The sequence below is a fragment of the Haliotis cracherodii genome, unplaced genomic scaffold (genome assembly GCF_022045235.1).
Source record: "Haliotis cracherodii isolate W230 unplaced genomic scaffold, xgHalCrac1.p SCAF_6, whole genome shotgun sequence".
Taxonomy (NCBI): domain Eukaryota; kingdom Metazoa; phylum Mollusca; class Gastropoda; order Lepetellida; family Haliotidae; genus Haliotis; species Haliotis cracherodii.
Window position 1 is genome coordinate 15422227 of NW_027266319.1, and position 18133 is coordinate 15440359.

General features: G+C 42.8%; 1 protein-coding gene across 1 annotated transcript; it reads right to left on the reverse strand.

Annotated features, from left to right (window-relative positions):
* Window positions 1-1265: 1265 nt before the first annotated feature.
* Window positions 1266-18028, reverse strand: LOC139445365 (DNA-(apurinic or apyrimidinic site) endonuclease 2-like). The gene is made up of 6 exons (XM_071226500.1): window positions 17849-18028; window positions 10113-10196; window positions 9130-9310; window positions 7570-7716; window positions 4784-4853; window positions 1266-2979 (listed from the first exon to the last, which is right to left on the reverse strand). The coding sequence occupies exons 1-6, from the start codon at window positions 17958-17960 to the stop codon at window positions 1924-1926; spliced, it is 1650 nt and encodes a 549-aa protein (XP_071082601.1). The 5' UTR covers window positions 17961-18028; the 3' UTR covers window positions 1266-1923.
* Window positions 18029-18133: the final 105 nt, after the last annotated feature.

The following is an 18133-nucleotide window of genomic DNA, read 5'->3' on the forward strand; positions in this document are numbered from 1 at the left end:
CTTACATTGTCAGTAACTATCACAGCTTACATTATCAATAACTTTCACAGCTTACATTATCAGTAACTATCATAGCTTACATTATCAGTAACTATCACAGCTTACATTATCAATAACTATCACAGCTTACATTATCAATAATTTTCACAGCTTACATCATCAGTAGCTATCACAGCTTACATTATCAGTAACTATCACAGCTTACATTATCAATAACTATCACAGCTTACATTATCAATAACTATCACAGCTTACATTATCAATAACTATCACAGCTTACATTATCAATAACTATCACAGCTTACATAATCAGTAACCATCAAAAGTAATGGTTGATGATAATGATGGCAACACTGGGACATAAATGTTCACACTTACACACTTCATCGTCTACCAAACTCAAATTACATGTTTATAATTGTTAATATGGCTGTTAAGAATAAGATGTGATTTCTGATTTCTGTTTGCAACTTTCATTGACATCCGTTCAGTGATCATCAAAGAAGCATCAATGCCATATAAGGAAGAGAATATATGGATGTCATCTTCTTTATGATGAGGAACACAACATTTTGGAGTATATGCTCACTCCTTCATCAGCATGATCAGGTGATCATACACTCCGAAACGTTGTCTTCCTCATAATAAAGAAGTTGACATCCATGTATTCTCATCCTTATGAGTATCACTTCTAAATGCCTTTCAAAGACCTGATCAAAGACCTGATCAATGCCATAATTGCCAGAGATGTCAAGTAACAAGAGGTGAGAAATAGTAGGTGAGGTGAAATGGGGTTTAATGTCGCGTCTAAGATTATTGCACTTATATAGTGACATGCATGCACGTGTGTGTGTGGCTGCTTGTACTAGTCCGAACTAATGCCGATTTATAGTGCTAGCTCACTGAGATACCATGCCACAGTTTAACATGAATACCCCACTCAGACACAGTATACTGACTCCGAGCCAACCAGTCCTTGTTTTAGCACCTTTATGCCGAGCGCCAGACAGGGTAACAACAAGTACCATCTTTTAACGTTTTTTGGTATGACGCGGCCGGGGATCAAACCCCGGACCTTCTGCTCTCCGAGCAGACACTCTACCACTAGACTACGGAGGCGGCCTCAAGTAACAAGAAAACAGATGAGCTAAAACGTGTGTGCCAAGTCCAACCATGAGTGGCTGTCCACACAAACAATTTCCTGAGAATGAACAGCTCTCATAATTGGCATACTACTAGTACACAATGAAACACCAACTTAAATGTTTCTGTATAAAAATTTATTCACTTCAGTCTCTAACATATCTGTGGTAATGTATTTGGACAACTGCACTTCTTTGATGATGGTATAAAAAAATTGTCAATCAACATAATGATAAATGTATATCTTTAAAACAATTTCCATTCACTCTGTCACCTGGTTGTCTTAGCACTGGAATCTGAAACTCTGATTCATAAATGATGAGTGAGTGAGTGTGGCTTTATGCCGCTTTTAGCAATATTCCAGCAATATCACGACGGGGGACACCATAAATGGGCTTCACACATTGTACCCATGTTGGGAATTGAACCCAGCTTTTCGGCATGACAAGCGAACGCTTTAACCACTAGGCTACCTGACCGTCCCTCATAAATAATGACATTTTATTTACTTATTACTATCAAACACCCCTCTCCATATGTTCCTTCTGCAGAAAAGGTGTAAAGAACATATAAAATATTGTTATTTTAATCAGAATTTAGGTTCCTTTCATCTCAAATAGGAGGGCGGTCGGGTAGCCTAGTGGTTAAAGCTCGTGACGCCGAAGGCCTGGGTTCTATTCCCGACATGGGTACAATGTGTGAAGCCCATTTCTGGTGTCCCCCGCCGTGATATTGCTAAAAGCGGCGTATAGGAAATATATATTCCTCAAATAGGAATCATTACTTCTTTTTTTTATTTTTGTCTAACCATTCGAAATGTTCGCATCGTGCCTCTGGGTTTCCGCTGTGACCCTCAGCTCGTGCACACACATAAAACTGTCTGAATCTGTTCGGACCATCCTTCTTCACCATCCGCATCACACAGGCTTCCTTATGGCCCTTGCACAATGGTGGCTTGCCCAGCCCCCCGAGGAGGCCCTTCCATGCTGCACTGGAGGACTTCCCTGTTTCAGCTTTTGTGTCTGTGGATTTTACCGGTTTCTCAGAAGCATCGACAGGCTTCTTATCGACTATCCTGTCATTGTCTCCGATCTTATTCCCATTTGTTATATCAGAGGATTTCCGTTCGTTAGTTGACTTTTCTTTCGCAGGTTCAGGTTTGGTTTGGGAACTTTGCTTTTTTCTGAAAAAGCTCATCAAGTTGGCCTGCTTTCCTTCTTCAGAAGATTTCTTGGACTCAAGTTTGGGTTTCTTTCCTGTAGGCTTCCCAGAATCCTCCATTGGTCTCTTCCTCTCAGTGTTGGAATCAACACTTTTGTTTGACTCTTGAGAGCTCTGAGAGCTGCTCAGTTCTATGACTTCTTCAGAAGCATTTACCGATTCCTTCTTGGCGGCTTTGACAAAGAAGGAAGATAGTTTCTGCTGCTTCCCGGCAAACTCTGGCATGTACTTGGCACACAACGGTGGTGCTTTCCTGGCTGGAACACCGTCTAGGCTGAACTCTGCCTTCACCGGGCAGTGGTCTGATCCCTGCACTTCTACCATCTGGACACAAGCCTTCAGGCTGCTTTTGACCAGACCTGCATCTCCAAGGATGTAGTCAAGCCTGGTGCCGTAGTTGGTGACTCGTGATGACGTCAGGGTGCACCAGCAGGTGAAAGCGTCTTCCTGGTCAGGGTAAAAGTACCGAAAGGAATCTATAAACTGTCCACTTTTTGTATCAGGTGTAGAAATTTGAAGCAGCTCTTGTTCATCCTTGACCTCAAGGGATGAATCTTGACCTTCACTCCACAAGAACCGGTTCAGCCATTGACGGTCAGGTCGAAGGTTAAATTCCTGAGAAATACAAACACCAAACAGCTAACACAAATGCAGTAAGTGTGAGGATTTGTTTGTTGTTTAACACCGCACTCTGCAATATTCCAGCTACATGACGGCAGTCTGTAAATAAGAGAGTCTGGACCAGACAATCCAGTGATTGACATCAAGAGCATCGATCTACGCTTTAGGGATACGACAACATGCATCAACCAAGTAAGCGAGCCTGACCACCAAATCCCTCAAGTCGCCTCTTACGACAAGTATAGTCGCCTTTCACAGCAAGCATGGGATGCTGAAGACCTATTCTACCCCGGATCTTCATGGGTCATAAACAGGAGGGAAAAGTGAAGACTGCATACAGGATTTTGCTTTGTGTCTCATACCAGTACTTCATATCAACAAGATATACACCCCTCTTATATCACTCACAAAAACACCCCTCGTATCTCACTCATAAATATACTCCTCATATCTCACTCATAAATACACCCCTCGTATCTCACTCATTATTACACCCCTCGTATCTCACTCATAGAAACAACCCTCATATCTCTCTCATAAAATACACCCCTCGTATCTCACTCATAATTACACCCCTCGTATATCTCACTCATAAAAACACCCCTCGTATCTCACTCATAATTACACCCTCATATCTCACTCCTAAATACACCCCCTCGTATCTCACTCATAAATACAATTCTTTGTATTTTACTCCTAAATACACCCCTCATATCTCACTCACAAAAACACCCCTCATATCTCACTCATAAATACACCCCTTGGATCTCACTCATAAATACACCCCTTGGATCTCACTCATAAATACACACATCGTATCTCACTCATAAATACACCCCAGGTATCCCAATCATAATTACACCCCCTAGTATCATGAGTATCTCACTCATAAATACACCCCCTCGTATCTCACTCATATATACACCTTCTCGTATCCCGCTCATAAATACACCCCCTCGTATCCCACTCATTAATACACCTTCTTGTATCTCACTCATGAAAGCATCCCTCATATCTCACTCATACATCCACCCTTGTACCTCACTCATAAATACACCCTTAGTTTATCACTCAAAAATACACCCCTCATATCTCACTCATAACTACACCCCCTCATTTCCCGCTCATAAATACACCCCCTTGTATCCCGCTCATAAATACACCCCCTCATATCTCACTCATAAATACACCCCCTCGTATCTCACTCATAAATACACCCCCTCATATCTCACTCATAAATACACCCCCTCGTATCTCACTCATACATTCACCCTCGTATCTCACTCATAAATACACCCCCTCGTATGTCACTCATAAATAAACCCCCTCGTATGTCACTCATAAATACACCTCCTCGTATGTCACTCATAAATACCCCCCCTCGTATCTCACTCATAAATAAACCCCCTCATTTCTCACTCATACATGCACCCTCGGATCTCTCATACATGCACCCTCGTATCTCTCATACATGCACCCTCGTATCTCAGTCATTCATGCACCCTCGTATCTCACTCATACATGCACCCTCGTATCTCACTCATAAATACTCCCTTAGTATCCCACTCATAAATACTACTTCTCGTATCTCACTCATGAATACACCCCTCGTATCTCACTCATAAATAGAGGATGATTTGACTTTCATGATGGTTTAGATGATTGCTATTTTCAGTGCTGTCTCTGAGAAAGCAATTACCTCTGATGTGCATAAAAATATAATTAACCAAGATGCTGACCGACCAATCTGGTGATAAGAAATGTAACAACTAATATATGACCTCCAACACCAACTCACCTCGCTGTCAGGGTTACAATGGTCAATCATCCGATGTGATGTGTTGATGTCCCCAAGAACAATCACGTAACTAAAACACAAAACAATCTTTATCACATCTGCAAATTTGACTGCTATTTACAGAGATCCAGATAAGCTTCATATCTGCATAAAATACGCATCAGAAATGCAGAAATACGTAGTAAAATAATATCCAAGCGTATCAAATACGCAACGAACATTACAGATACGCTACAAAAATAAAATGTGTGCGTATATTCAAGATATTGTGAAGTAACCCTGCGTATTCGATTGGCAAATCAGCAACTTATTTTGCAATTATAAACGGGCAATCCGTCAACCTTGCCAAACTCCACGATGACAGTTACATCATGATCATTTGCCATCACACTTTCTTGTGGAAGTATCGTGGTATTTTTGAGTCCTATAAAGCTCTCGAATCCACACAAGACCAGTTTGCAGGGACTAGATGAATAGAGTTTTTAAATATTTAACTTAAATACCAACATGTGTAAAAACTAGTGGGTAACAGAAATTTGAAAACCCAGATAGAATAGCTGATACGCAGTGATTTTAAAATGCATGGGTAAAATACTAACAACACCAAAAGCTTATCTGGAGCTCTGTATTTATTAATAGATTGATCATTTTGGATTGTATCACTGATGATATTTTTTCCCCTTCTGCTACAAAGTAACAAATTCTTTATCATAGTTTGATCTGAAATTATTGAAAAATTTTCATCCCATTTTGGCCAACAATATTTACCATATCAAACGTTATGTAGAACTTATTCTGACTTTGTTTCAAGGGAGACAACTCTGCATGTCCTATTTGTAAAGTATGACCAGTTTGTCTCCCTTGGTAAACAAGCTAGCAGACGTCAAACAAGACCACTGTGAAAATGGCAGCTTTGGAAGAAAAAAACATTATTTCTGAATTATACAATCAAGGAACCAGATCAGCAGAGCTCATTACAGAGAGGACAGACATTCCACTATGAACTGTGCACCGTGTAAAAATGGAATTGAGCACAAAGAGGGGGCCGGTAGGCCACACAAATTGACGGATAGTGACAGAAGGCGACTTGGTTTATAGGCATCTAGAAACAGACGCATGAGCATAGACAATATTAGGCATGAAATGATTAATAGAAAAACAGTTCATGTTTCTAATGAGACACAAAGAACACGTCTGCTTGCAATGGATTGGCAGAAATCACAAGAAATTCTATCACCACTTCTAAAACCTGATACCCGTGAAGATTCGGGGTAGAATAGGTCTTCAGCAACCCATGCTTGCCTTAAAAGGCGTCAATGCTTGTCTTCAAAGGCGACTAACGGGATCGGGTGGTCAGGCTCGCTGACTTGGTTGATGCATGTCATCGATCCCAATTGCGTGGATCGATGCTCATGATATTAATCACTGGATTGTCTGGTCCAGACTCGATTATTTACAGACCGCCGTCATATAGCTGGAATATTGCTGAGTGCGGCGTTAAACAACACACCAACCAACCAACCTAAAACCTGAACGACGTTTGAACTGGTGTTTGGAGCATAGAAATTTCTATTTGGACAATGTTATCTTCTCATGAAAGTTCAGTGTGGCTCCATCCAAACTGTATAAATATGTGGACCAAGGGTACAGAAATACCAGTTTACCAGCACCCAAAGTACAAACCTAAATTTCAATCTTGGGGCGGGGTGTCTTTGTAGGGTGCCACCATTATGTGTACTTAAAGGTAACATGACAAGTGCAGTGTACTCTGATATTCTACAGGGACATCTCCTTCCAACAACATAAGTTTTCTACAGTGAAGGGTGGGTATTCCAGCAAGAGAATGATGCAAAACATAGAATGAAGCATTCTCAGGAATGGTTTGACGAGCAAAACCATTATAAAGGGACATCTCCCATTCTGAGACTCTTTATTTTGACTCCATCTGGACCTGAACTAGCATCAGGAACCACATACCATCTGTGTCTGAGAAGAACCTCCGCCCTGTTCTAAAGCAGTGTCATGTACCTTCCTTGTGTGAGGAGAGCCTCTGCCCGGGTCTAAAGCAGTGTCACATACCTTCCTTGTGTGAGAAGAACCTCCGCCCTGGTCTAACGCAGTGTCATGTACCTTCCTTGTGTGAGAAGAGCCTCCGCCCTGGTCTAAAGCAGTGTCACATACCTTCCTTGTGTGAGAAGAACCTCCACCCTGTTCTAAAGCAGTGTCACATACCTTCCTTGTGTGAGGAGAGCCTCTGCCCTGGTCTGAAGCAGTGTCACGTACCTTCCTTCTGTGAGGAGAGCCTCTGCCCTGGTCTGAAGCAGTGTCACGTACCTTCCTTCTGTGAGGAGAGCCTCTGCCCTGGTCTGAAGCAGTGTCACGTACCTTCCTTCTGTGAGGAGAGCCTCTGCCCTGGTCTGAAGCAGTGTCACGTACCTTCCTTCTGTGAGGAGAGCCTCTGCCCTGGTCTGAAGCAGTGTCACGTACCTTCCTTCTCTGAGGAGAGCCTCTGCCCTGGTCTGAAGCAGTGTCACATACCTTCCTTCTCTGAGGAGAACCTCTGCCATGGTCTGAAGCAGTCTCACGTACCTTCCTTCTCTGAGGAGAACCTCTGCCATGGTCTGAAGCAGTCTCACGTACCTTCCTTCTCTGAGGAGAGCCTCCGCCCTGGTCTGAAGCAGTCTCACGTACCTTCCTTCTCTGAGGAGAGCCTCTGCCATGGTCTGAAGCAGTCTCACGTACCTTCCTTCTCTGAGGAGAGCCTGGTCTGAAGCAGTGTCACGTACCTTCCTTCTCTGAGGAGAGCCTCCGCCCTGGTCTGAAGCAGCGTCAGGAACCGCAGTTTGTACTCCTTCCGGTCATCTCTCTCACTGTCCACTCGTGGCACATACACGTTGATGATTGCCAAATCCTTTACTTCACCTTCTGAATTCCTGCACAAATACATATCTCTTTACTATTTGGATGAAGTAAATAACTACCAGGGAGTTATAAGAGGAAATAAACTGTCACTCATTGATCATCAAAACTAACCTATACACATCTCACATAGTGGTACTTTTACACGTACCACTGGCACACTGCTAACCGTTCTCTATGAAGTGAGGTGAAATTGGGTTTAACGTCGCGTCCAAGATTATTGCACATATATAGCGACGTGCATGTACGTGTGTGTGTTTGTGTGGCTGCTTGTACTCGTCCTGACTGATGCCGATTTATAGTGCTAGCCCACTGATATACCATGCCATAGTTTTAACATGAATACCCCAGTCACAGACAGTACACTGACTCCGAGCCGACCAGTTCTTGTTTTAGCCCCTCAATGCCAAGTGCCAGACAGGGTAACAACAAGTACCATCTGTTAACGTCTTTAGGTATGATGCGGTCGGGGATCGAACCCCGGACCTTCCGTTCTCCGTTCTCTATGAGAAATTACTTGGACCCATTCGTCATCATGGCATCGTTTTCAGGATCACTTCACATCTGGTCACTAGCACAGAATTTCTCTTGCTCATGAGAGCAATTTGATTGGACAGCTATATTTAGCTTGGTTCCATTCCAATCGGGCAACAAAATGAAGCTATGTTAGCAAATGGGCAGAAATGGACTGTTGCTCATGCTATCAACTATTGATTTGTCTGGCCCAGCATCAATTACTTTCCAGTCGCCATTGTATTATACGATTTTGATGTCGCGGAATATTTTGCAGAAAGGCCCACTTGGTGCAGAATTGTTCCTATCTTGCAGAAAATCATGTTTTGTGCAGAACTTGTGCAGGATTTTGCATTTGTCTGCTGCAGAATTTGTCAAATACCCTACAGAATTGTGACATGAGAGTCGAAAGCCGGTTTCAACATGTAAGCAGATATTCATTTCCTTTTGAAAGATGACTTTTGTATTATTGTATACTACAGGCTGCCCATCTGGCCGACGTAAGGGAGTTAACTGACTATAAAAGTCCAGTTTCCACCCTTGCCGAAATAGGCTCGTATTATTGAGGTACGTTTTGGCTGGACCAGATGCCACCATTTTGTGTGAAGCAAATGCAAGTGATACGAGAGGTGGAATGTGATTGGTCCATAGGAGAGACTTAGAAGGGACATAACTGGTAACAGCCACTTGTGGCGCTACGATCGAGCCCAGTAATTCCAGCCAAGTTCGGCAAGGGTGGAAACTGGACTTTTAAAGTCAGTTAACTCTCTTGCCTCGGGAAGATGCAGGCTGCCATGACGTAGCTGGAATACTGCTGACTCAAAAAGAACATTCAGACACTTACTCATCTCAGAACAGATGACAAACTAGCTAAGGACAACTAATAGATAGGTGTTTTGTGGTGTTTATCTCACCTGACAGTGTGCTGAGTAATAATGGCTCGCCCTTCAGCATCCAAAGACTCCAGTTCTTCTTTACCATAATAGCCAAGGTTACCATAGCAACCAACATCTCCATTCCCACTGGCCAGGACCCCGCCGAGGCCTTCCTCAGCCTTGACAGGAGTGCAAGATTCACGACAATATGTAGCCACACCTGGAAACAGGGCAAACAGGAATTTACCTAGACCTGATCAGAGGCTGACATGCGGCTCAAAGTCCGCAGCAAATGTCAATGAAAATTTCCAAATTGGAATTAAACATTTCCCAATTCACAAAGATCAACAAGCATGGCTTTGTCCCTATCACAGACAGCATGGCATACAGAGCACAGCACTAAACAGAACTAAGTGTTTGTTAGCGAGTGAGAGAGTTTGGGTTAAAACTACTTTGAACTGTATTTCAGTCATTAGTATGCTTAGTGTGTGATGCTTGATGAGCAGTAGGTCTTAGACGTTTATAAACTTTGAGAAATCCCACAGGCAAAGGCATGGAACCAGAATGGGATTCTAACCCGTGATCACAGGATATGGGCACATCCAAGGGATGCAACTTTGCACAGCAAATTTGAGAGCCTTCAGAATACATGGTCACTTGTGAGTGTGTGAGTATGGTTTAATGCTGCTTTTTTGCAATACCGGTACTCCAGCAATATCATGGCGAGGGACACCTAAAAATGGGCTTTACACATTCTACCTATGTGGGGAATCAAACCCAGGGCTTCGGCGTGACAAGCGAACGGTTTCACCGCTAGGCTACCCCACCAGCCCTGGTCATCTGCTGCTTTTTATAACTAAGAAATACCAGAACATAAGGAAAGACTAATTGTATGAATGCTCATTAAATATATTTGAACAAAAACAAATGACAGTTTGAATCGAACTGGGTGGCAAATATTTTTCAAAACCAGACCAGGACACAGACGTACATTTTGCAGACAGGTCAACAAAGAGACGTACCGGAATATCCGGTTTTCTTGCGGCTGAAGCTGAAGTAGGAGTTGTAGCCATCAACGACCGCCACGGGCTCCTCCAGCATGTCCCCTGTAACATCGCAAACTGTCTGTACCCACAATACATGTCACCATGTCTGTACCCACATTACATCCGTCACACCATGTCTGTTCCCACAATACATGTCACCATGTCTGTACCCACAATACATCCGTCACACCATGTCTGTACCCACAATACATCCGTCACACCATGTCTGTACCCACAATACATCCGTCACGCCATGTCTGTTCCCACATTACATCCGTCACACCCTGTCTGTACCCACAATACATCCGTCACACCATGTCTGTACCCATAATACATACGTCACACCATGTCTGTACCCACAATACATCCGTCACACCATGTCTGTACCCACAATACATCCTTCACACCATGTCTGTACCCATAATACATCCGTCACACCATGTCTGGACCCACAATACATCCGTCACACCATGTCTGTTCCCACATTACATCCGTCACACCATGTCTGTACCCACAATACATCCATCAAACCATGTCTGTACCCACAATACATCAGTCACACCCTGTCTGTTCCCACATCACAGTCACACCATGTCTGTACCCACATCACAGTCACACCATGTCTGTTCCCACATTACATCCGTCAAACCATGTCTGTACCCACAATACATCCGTCACACCATGTCTGTTCCCACATTACATCCGTCACACCATGTCTGTACCCACAATACATCAGTCACACCATGTCTGTACCCACATCACAGTCACATCATGTCTGTTCCCACATCACAGTCACACCATGTCTGTACCCACAATACATCAGTCACACCATGTCTGTACCCACAATACATCAGTCACACCATGTCTGTACCCACAATACATCAGTCACACCATGTCTGTACCCACATCACAGTCACACCATGTCTGTTCCCACAATACATCAGTCACACCATGTCTGTACCAACATCACAGTCACACCATGTCTGTTCCCACAATACATCAGTCACACCATGTCTGTACCCACAATACATCAGTCACACCATGTCTGTACCCACAATACATCAGTCACACCATGTCTGTACCCACATCACAGTCACATCATGTCTGTACCAACATCACAGTCACACCATGTCTGTACCCACAATACATCAGTCACACCCTGTCTGTTCCCACAATACATCCATCACACCATGTCTGTACCCACATCACAGTCACACCATGTCTGTACCCACAATACATCAGTCACACCATGTCTGTACCAACATCACAGTCACACCATATCTGTACCCACATCACAGTCACACCATGTCTGTACCCACAATACATCAGTCACACCTTGTCTGTTCCCACATCACAGTCACACCATGTCTGTACCCACATCACAGTCACACCATGTCTGTACCCACATCACAGTCACACCATGTCTGTTCCCACAATACATCAGTCACACCATGTCTGTTCCCACATCACAGTCACACCATGTCTGTTCCCACATCACAGTCACACCATGTCTGTACCCACAATACATCAGTCACACCATGTCTGTACCCACAATACATCAGTCACACCATGTCTGTACCCACAATACATCAGTCACACCATGTCTGTACCCACATCACAGTCACACCATGTCTGTTCCCACAATACATCAGTCACACCATGTCTGTACCAACATCACAGTCACACCATGTCTGTTCCCACAATACATCAGTCACACCATGTCTGTACCCACATCACAGTCACATCATGTCTGTTCCCACATCACAGTCACACCATGTCTGTACCCACAATACATCAGTCACACCATGTCTGTACCCACAATACATCAGTCACACCATGTCTGTACCCACAATACATCAGTCACACCATGTCTGTACCCACATCACAGTCACACCATGTCTGTTCCCACAATACATCAGTCACACCATGTCTGTACCAACATCACAGTCACACCATGTCTGTTCCCACAATACATCAGTCACACCATGTCTGTACCCACAATACATCAGTCACACCATGTCTGTACCCACAATACATCAGTCACACCATGTCTGTACCCACATCACAGTCACATCATGTCTGTACCAACATCACAGTCACACCATGTCTGTACCCACAATACATCAGTCACACCCTGTCTGTTCCCACAATACATCCATCACACCATGTCTGTACCCACATCACAGTCACACCATGTCTGTACCCACAATACATCAGTCACACCATGTCTGTACCAACATCACAGTCACACCATATCTGTACCCACATCACAGTCACACCATGTCTGTACCCACAATACATCAGTCACACCTTGTCTGTACCCACAATACATCAGTCACACCCTGTCTGTTCCCACAATACATCAGTCACACCATGTCTGTTCCCACAATACATCAGTCACACCATGTCTGTTCCCACATCACAGTCACACCATGTCTGTACCCACATCACAGTCACACCATGTCTGTACCCACATCACAGTCACACCATGTCTGTTCCCACAATACATCAGTCACACCATGTCTGTTCCCACATCACAGTCACACCATGTCTGTTCCCACAATACATCAGTCACATCATGTCTGTACCAACATCACAGTCACACCATGTCTGTACCCACAATACATCAGTCACACCATGTCTGTTCCCACAATACATCAGTCACACCATGTCTGTTCCCACATCACAGTCACACCATGTCTGTACCCACATCACAGTCACACCATGTCTGTACCCACAATACATCAGTCACACCATGTCTGTACCCACATCACAGTCACACCATGTCTGTTCCCACAATACATCAGTCACACCATGTCTGTACCCACAATACATCAGTCACACCATGTCTGTACCCACATCACAGTCACACCATGTCTGTACCCACATCACAGTCACACCATGTCTGTTCCCACAATACATCAGTCACACCATGTCTGTACCCACAATACATCAGTCACACCATGTCTGTACCAACATCACAGTCACACCATGTCTGTTCCCACAATACATCAGTCACACCATGTCTGTACCCACATCACAGTCACACCATGTCTGTACCCACATCACAGTCACACCATGTCTGTTCCCACAATACATCAGTCACACCATGTCTGTACCCACAATACATCAGTCACACCATGTCTGTACCCACATCACAGTCACACCATATCTGTACCCACATCACAGTCACACCATGTCTGTACCCACAATACATCAGTCACACCATGTCTGTACCCACATCACAGTCACACCAGTAAACTTCCTTACTATACCGGTACTTCGGCAAATTCTGGAGTCCGTGTAGGCTAAAGAAATTTCCGATGATGAATATTATGTTTCTTCATAGTTTAAGTAATATTTTTGTATGTACGTGTCTTAAAAACAACTAATATAAAGTAAAGGACGTCAGATTTAATAAATTTCCAAAGAAAATTATGTTTCATTTGAATTTCCTGTGCAAATCCCGTCTCGAGAGTGAACTGCATGTCTGCTTGGTAACAAAATGGCGGACTTCGTGGCCGTGAAAAACGCGAGGGCCAAAGCTTCGGTATGGAAGTATTTTGGCCTGAAAAAACCCCGCAAAATATACAGTATTGTTGAAGAGAATTTAGCTGTATGCAACACATGTGGAGGTATTGTGAAATGCGGTGGTGGTGGGACTTCAAATTTATACGCTCATATGAGGCGACATCACCCAAACACTTTAGCAGACGACATTCATCGGCCTGTCATGACGAGTCGTCCCACGACTGATAAGTCGCAAGTTATGACGAGCACTAACAGTAAGCATGTGGTAAATCCTTTGATATCAGCCCAGCAAATAATAACCAACATGTTTGTTAGATCGACTTCCAAAAAGTACAACTGCACAACGTGCAAATCTAAAAGACAAACATGTTGATATGCTTGTGTTTTTACACAAAAACTTGAGATAAAGTAGTTGCGTGGCTGTTCACAGTGTTCAATGTTCACAGTTCAATGAATTAAAGTGTTTCTTTAAACAATTTTGTTTTTGTGTTGAATGTATATGTTTGCAGCTTTAAAAAAGGTATAAATGGCGAAAATGAAGGCTTTTCTCTGTGTGTACAAATACCATGGTATGTACCGTGGCATTTGATCAGATACCGTGGTATACCATGGTACTGTCTTTTTCGTGGTACCCATCACTACAGTCGCATCATGTGTGAACTCACAATACATCCGTCAAACCATGTCTGTTCCCACAATACATCCGTCACACCATGTCTGTTCCCACATCACAGTCACACCATCATGTCTGTACTCACAGCAACATCAGTAACACCATGTCTGTACCCACATCACAGTCACACCATGTCTGTACCAACATCACAGTCACACCATGTCTGTTCCCACAATACATGTCACACCATGTCTGTTCCCACATCACAGTCACACCATGTCTGTACCAACATCACAGTCACACCATGTCTGTACCCACAATACATCCTTCACACCATGTCTGTACCCACAATACATCAGTCACACCATGTCTGTTCCCACATCACAGTCACACCATGTCTGTACCCACATCACAGTCACACCATGTCTGTACCCACATCACAGTCACACCATGTCTGTTCCCACAATACATCCGTCACACCATGTCTGTACCCACATCACAGTCACACCATGTCTGTACCCACATCACAGTCACACCATGTCTGTTCCCACAATACATCAGTCACACCATGTCTGTACCCACATCACAGTCACACCATGTCTGTTCCCACAATACATCAGTCACACCATGTCTGTACTCACAATACATCAGTCACATCATGTCTGTACCCACAGCAACATCAGTCAAAACCATGTCTGTATTCACAGCAACATCAGTCACACCATGTCTGTATTCACAGCAACATCAGTCACACCATGTCTGTATTCACAGCAACATCAGTCACACCATGTCTGTACTCACAGCAACATCAGTAACACCATGTCGGTACACACAATACATCAGTCACATCATGTCTATACCCACAGCAACATCAGTCACACCATGTCTGTATTCACAGCAACATCAGTCACACCATCATGTCTGTACTCACAGCAACATCAGTCACACCATGTCTGTCCTCACAGCAACATCAGTCACACCATGTCTGTACTCACAATACATCAGTCACATCATGTCTGTACCCACAGCAACATCAGTCAAAACCATGTCTGTATTCACAGCAACATCAGTCACACCATGTCTGTATTCACAGCAACATCAGTCACACCATGTCTGTATTCACAGCAACATCAGTCACACCATGTCTGTACACACAATACATCAGTAACACCATGTCTATACTCACAGCAACATGACAATCACACCATGTCTGTACATGCACACAATACATCAGTCACACCATGTCTGTACTCACATCACAGTCACACCATGTCTGTACTGACAGCAACACCATTGTCACACCATGTCTGAACTCAAAGTAACATCAGCCAGACCATGTCTGTACTCACAGTCACATCACAGTCAAACCATGTCTGTATCCACAGTAACATCAGTCACACCATGACATGACACGATGTCTGTACCCAGCTTCGCAGGGAGCACGGCCAAATAGAGGTCACGTGGTACTGCTGCCAATGCAGTTTTGTCTTGTCCCCATCTACCTCATATTTAAAGGGGCACTGATCTAACCCAATTCCCCGGACTGGTTGTTGCCTTTGTTATTGTTTTTCCCCCCGTGAGTACCCGGATGTTACGCAACGCAACTGAGCGTGACCAGAGACTGGGCTACCGTCTGCAAGGACAGCTTAATAAACTTGGAGGCTGGAGGCAATATTTGTTTTACGCATTTTTGCATAAACACTGATTGGTTAACTGTGATCTATAAAGATTTCGACAAAGGGCGCATGTTAATTAATTTCTTCAGCCTAAACAAGCAGACAAAAAGAACAGCGGAGCTCATCGGATGTCGTCATTTGGAAATACCCCAGATGGTTATAGTTTTATTTCGGATTGCGTCGATAATACGATTAGTGCTCCCTTGTTGTCATCCACGTTTTCTCGTATAACCCTACACTTGTGTATTTGTCATCATTCACTTGATGCTCAGTTAATGAATTTATTACAGGTACAATTAGTGGTAGCACCACTTAGATTACCTGACAAAGGTTCCCATTTGGCATTTATTGTGTCTGGGGTAATTATTCAGTCTAAATCCAGGTTTGAAGTGAGGTGAAATGTGTGTTATGTAAGCCCAGCAAGAGATGAATGATCAGTTGATTTATTTTTTATGTAAATCAACGGAACGTTCCTTGTCATCAAAGGATTAACAGAAAATACGTTGATTGATTAATCACTGTTGATTTGCACAGTGGATTTGTCAAGAGTGAGTGTTTACATGTCTAGGTTTACTAAAACAAAGGGAATACACTCATACCATGGCGTGAAGTGCCGATGTAAAAACAACATACTTTGTTCAAAGGGTTAACTTATAATACGTTGATTGATTGATCATTGTTATCTATCACTCAATGGATTTTTTTAGGAACCGTGAACGTTATGAAAATAGTTGTCACGTGGGCTTTCTCAGCCGACCATTGAGACTTGACACCTATGTAAAACACCTGAAACAAGTGATCGGTTGAGAAACGAACACGGGTTATAATATCCCGAAACGATATATATCTTTTAAAATATTTGATTGTTACTGAGACACATGACATCGAATAAGTTTCTTTGTACATCTGCAGACGAGTGGGATATTGTTCCTTTGTGTGGATATTCACGCTGAATTCCTCGAACAAGGAAGCTGCCTAAAATTTATACACATAAATTTGGTAGGTTGTAATTATGATATTTGCATTTTGTTTTCCTTCATTTGAACCGATTCGTTCTTGTTTCTCTACGTTAGGGTTGGGAAATTCTTCAATGCGCGATAGACGTTGTTTTCACAGGTCTTTTCCTTTGTAAGCGTGTATATATTACCGTCAATTTGTAAAATGTAATTCTCTCAGGCAATTTATAAAATGTGTAAATATTTCAGTCATTTTGACTAAAAAATCTGTCCAGATTGATTAAGACGATCAAAAGGGCCTACAAACATCACAACAGATTATTATGTAGGATTAGAAGCCAAACAACATAGAAATGTACTTTTCTCAACGTAACATTTTCAGTCTCTTGGTGATGACATTAAACATCAAAATGTTTGGAATTCGTTATCATAATAATACAGATGGAAATGTTTTTCAGTCACATTGTAAAATAACTGAATATTTAGACGTTTAATAAATTTGTTACACATTTGACAGTAAAAAAAAATACACACTATAAAAAAAGCAATGCTCAGGTGAATTATTTACCTTGTGTTGCAAGTCAAAATAGTGTAAACGAAAATCGCAAAATTACCAAGCAAGTGACTTATCAAAACTTCGTCACCATTACCGATGCTACCCACAAAGATACCTACATTTCCATATTATCTCGAAAACTGTATTTCATTTTGTTGATCAATGTGACCATACGCCCTTATTAGTACCCATACAAGTGACTAATGCGCTTACGAATGGCGCAGCAGAGGTCGCGAACTAGTCTAGATTTCTGCTATACATCCGGGTACTCACTGGGAAAAAACAATAACAAAGGCAACAACCAGTCCCGGGGAATTGCGTTAGATCAGTGCCCCTTAAATCTTGGTATGAACTGTAACTGACGATCAAATTTAACTCACTTGTTACTTTTGTTTCTTGGAAGCAAATAATGTCAGCGTCCAGTGATTCGATATCCTCCTTGATTGAAGGGCGAGTTCTTATGCCATTTATGTTCCATGTCAATATCTTCATGATATTTGATTTAATTTCGATTATTGCACGATTTCACACAAATAGATCAGAACACTGATGTGGTTTGTTTTCTTCCGGTACTACATAATCTCTTCCTTTGCAGGAAACACACGTTCGTTGATTGGTTAGGGCAAAGGTTGACGCTTCCTTTGAACCAATCGGAGTTGTCGTAG

Bases quoted from the DNA above. Each gene is read 5' to 3' on its own strand.
- LOC139445365 (XM_071226500.1), bottom strand. From the start codon at position 17,960: ATGAAGATATTGACATGGAACATAAATGGCATAAGAACTCGCCCTTCA. The intron at 10,197-17,848 runs GTGAGTTAAATT...GCGATGTTACAG, and splicing joins CCAAGAAACAAAAGTAACAA to GGGACATGCTGGAGGAGCCC. The intron at 7,717-9,129 runs GTGAGATAAACA...GTATTTGTGCAG, and splicing joins ATTACTCAGCACACTGTCAG to GAATTCAGAAGGTGAAGTAA.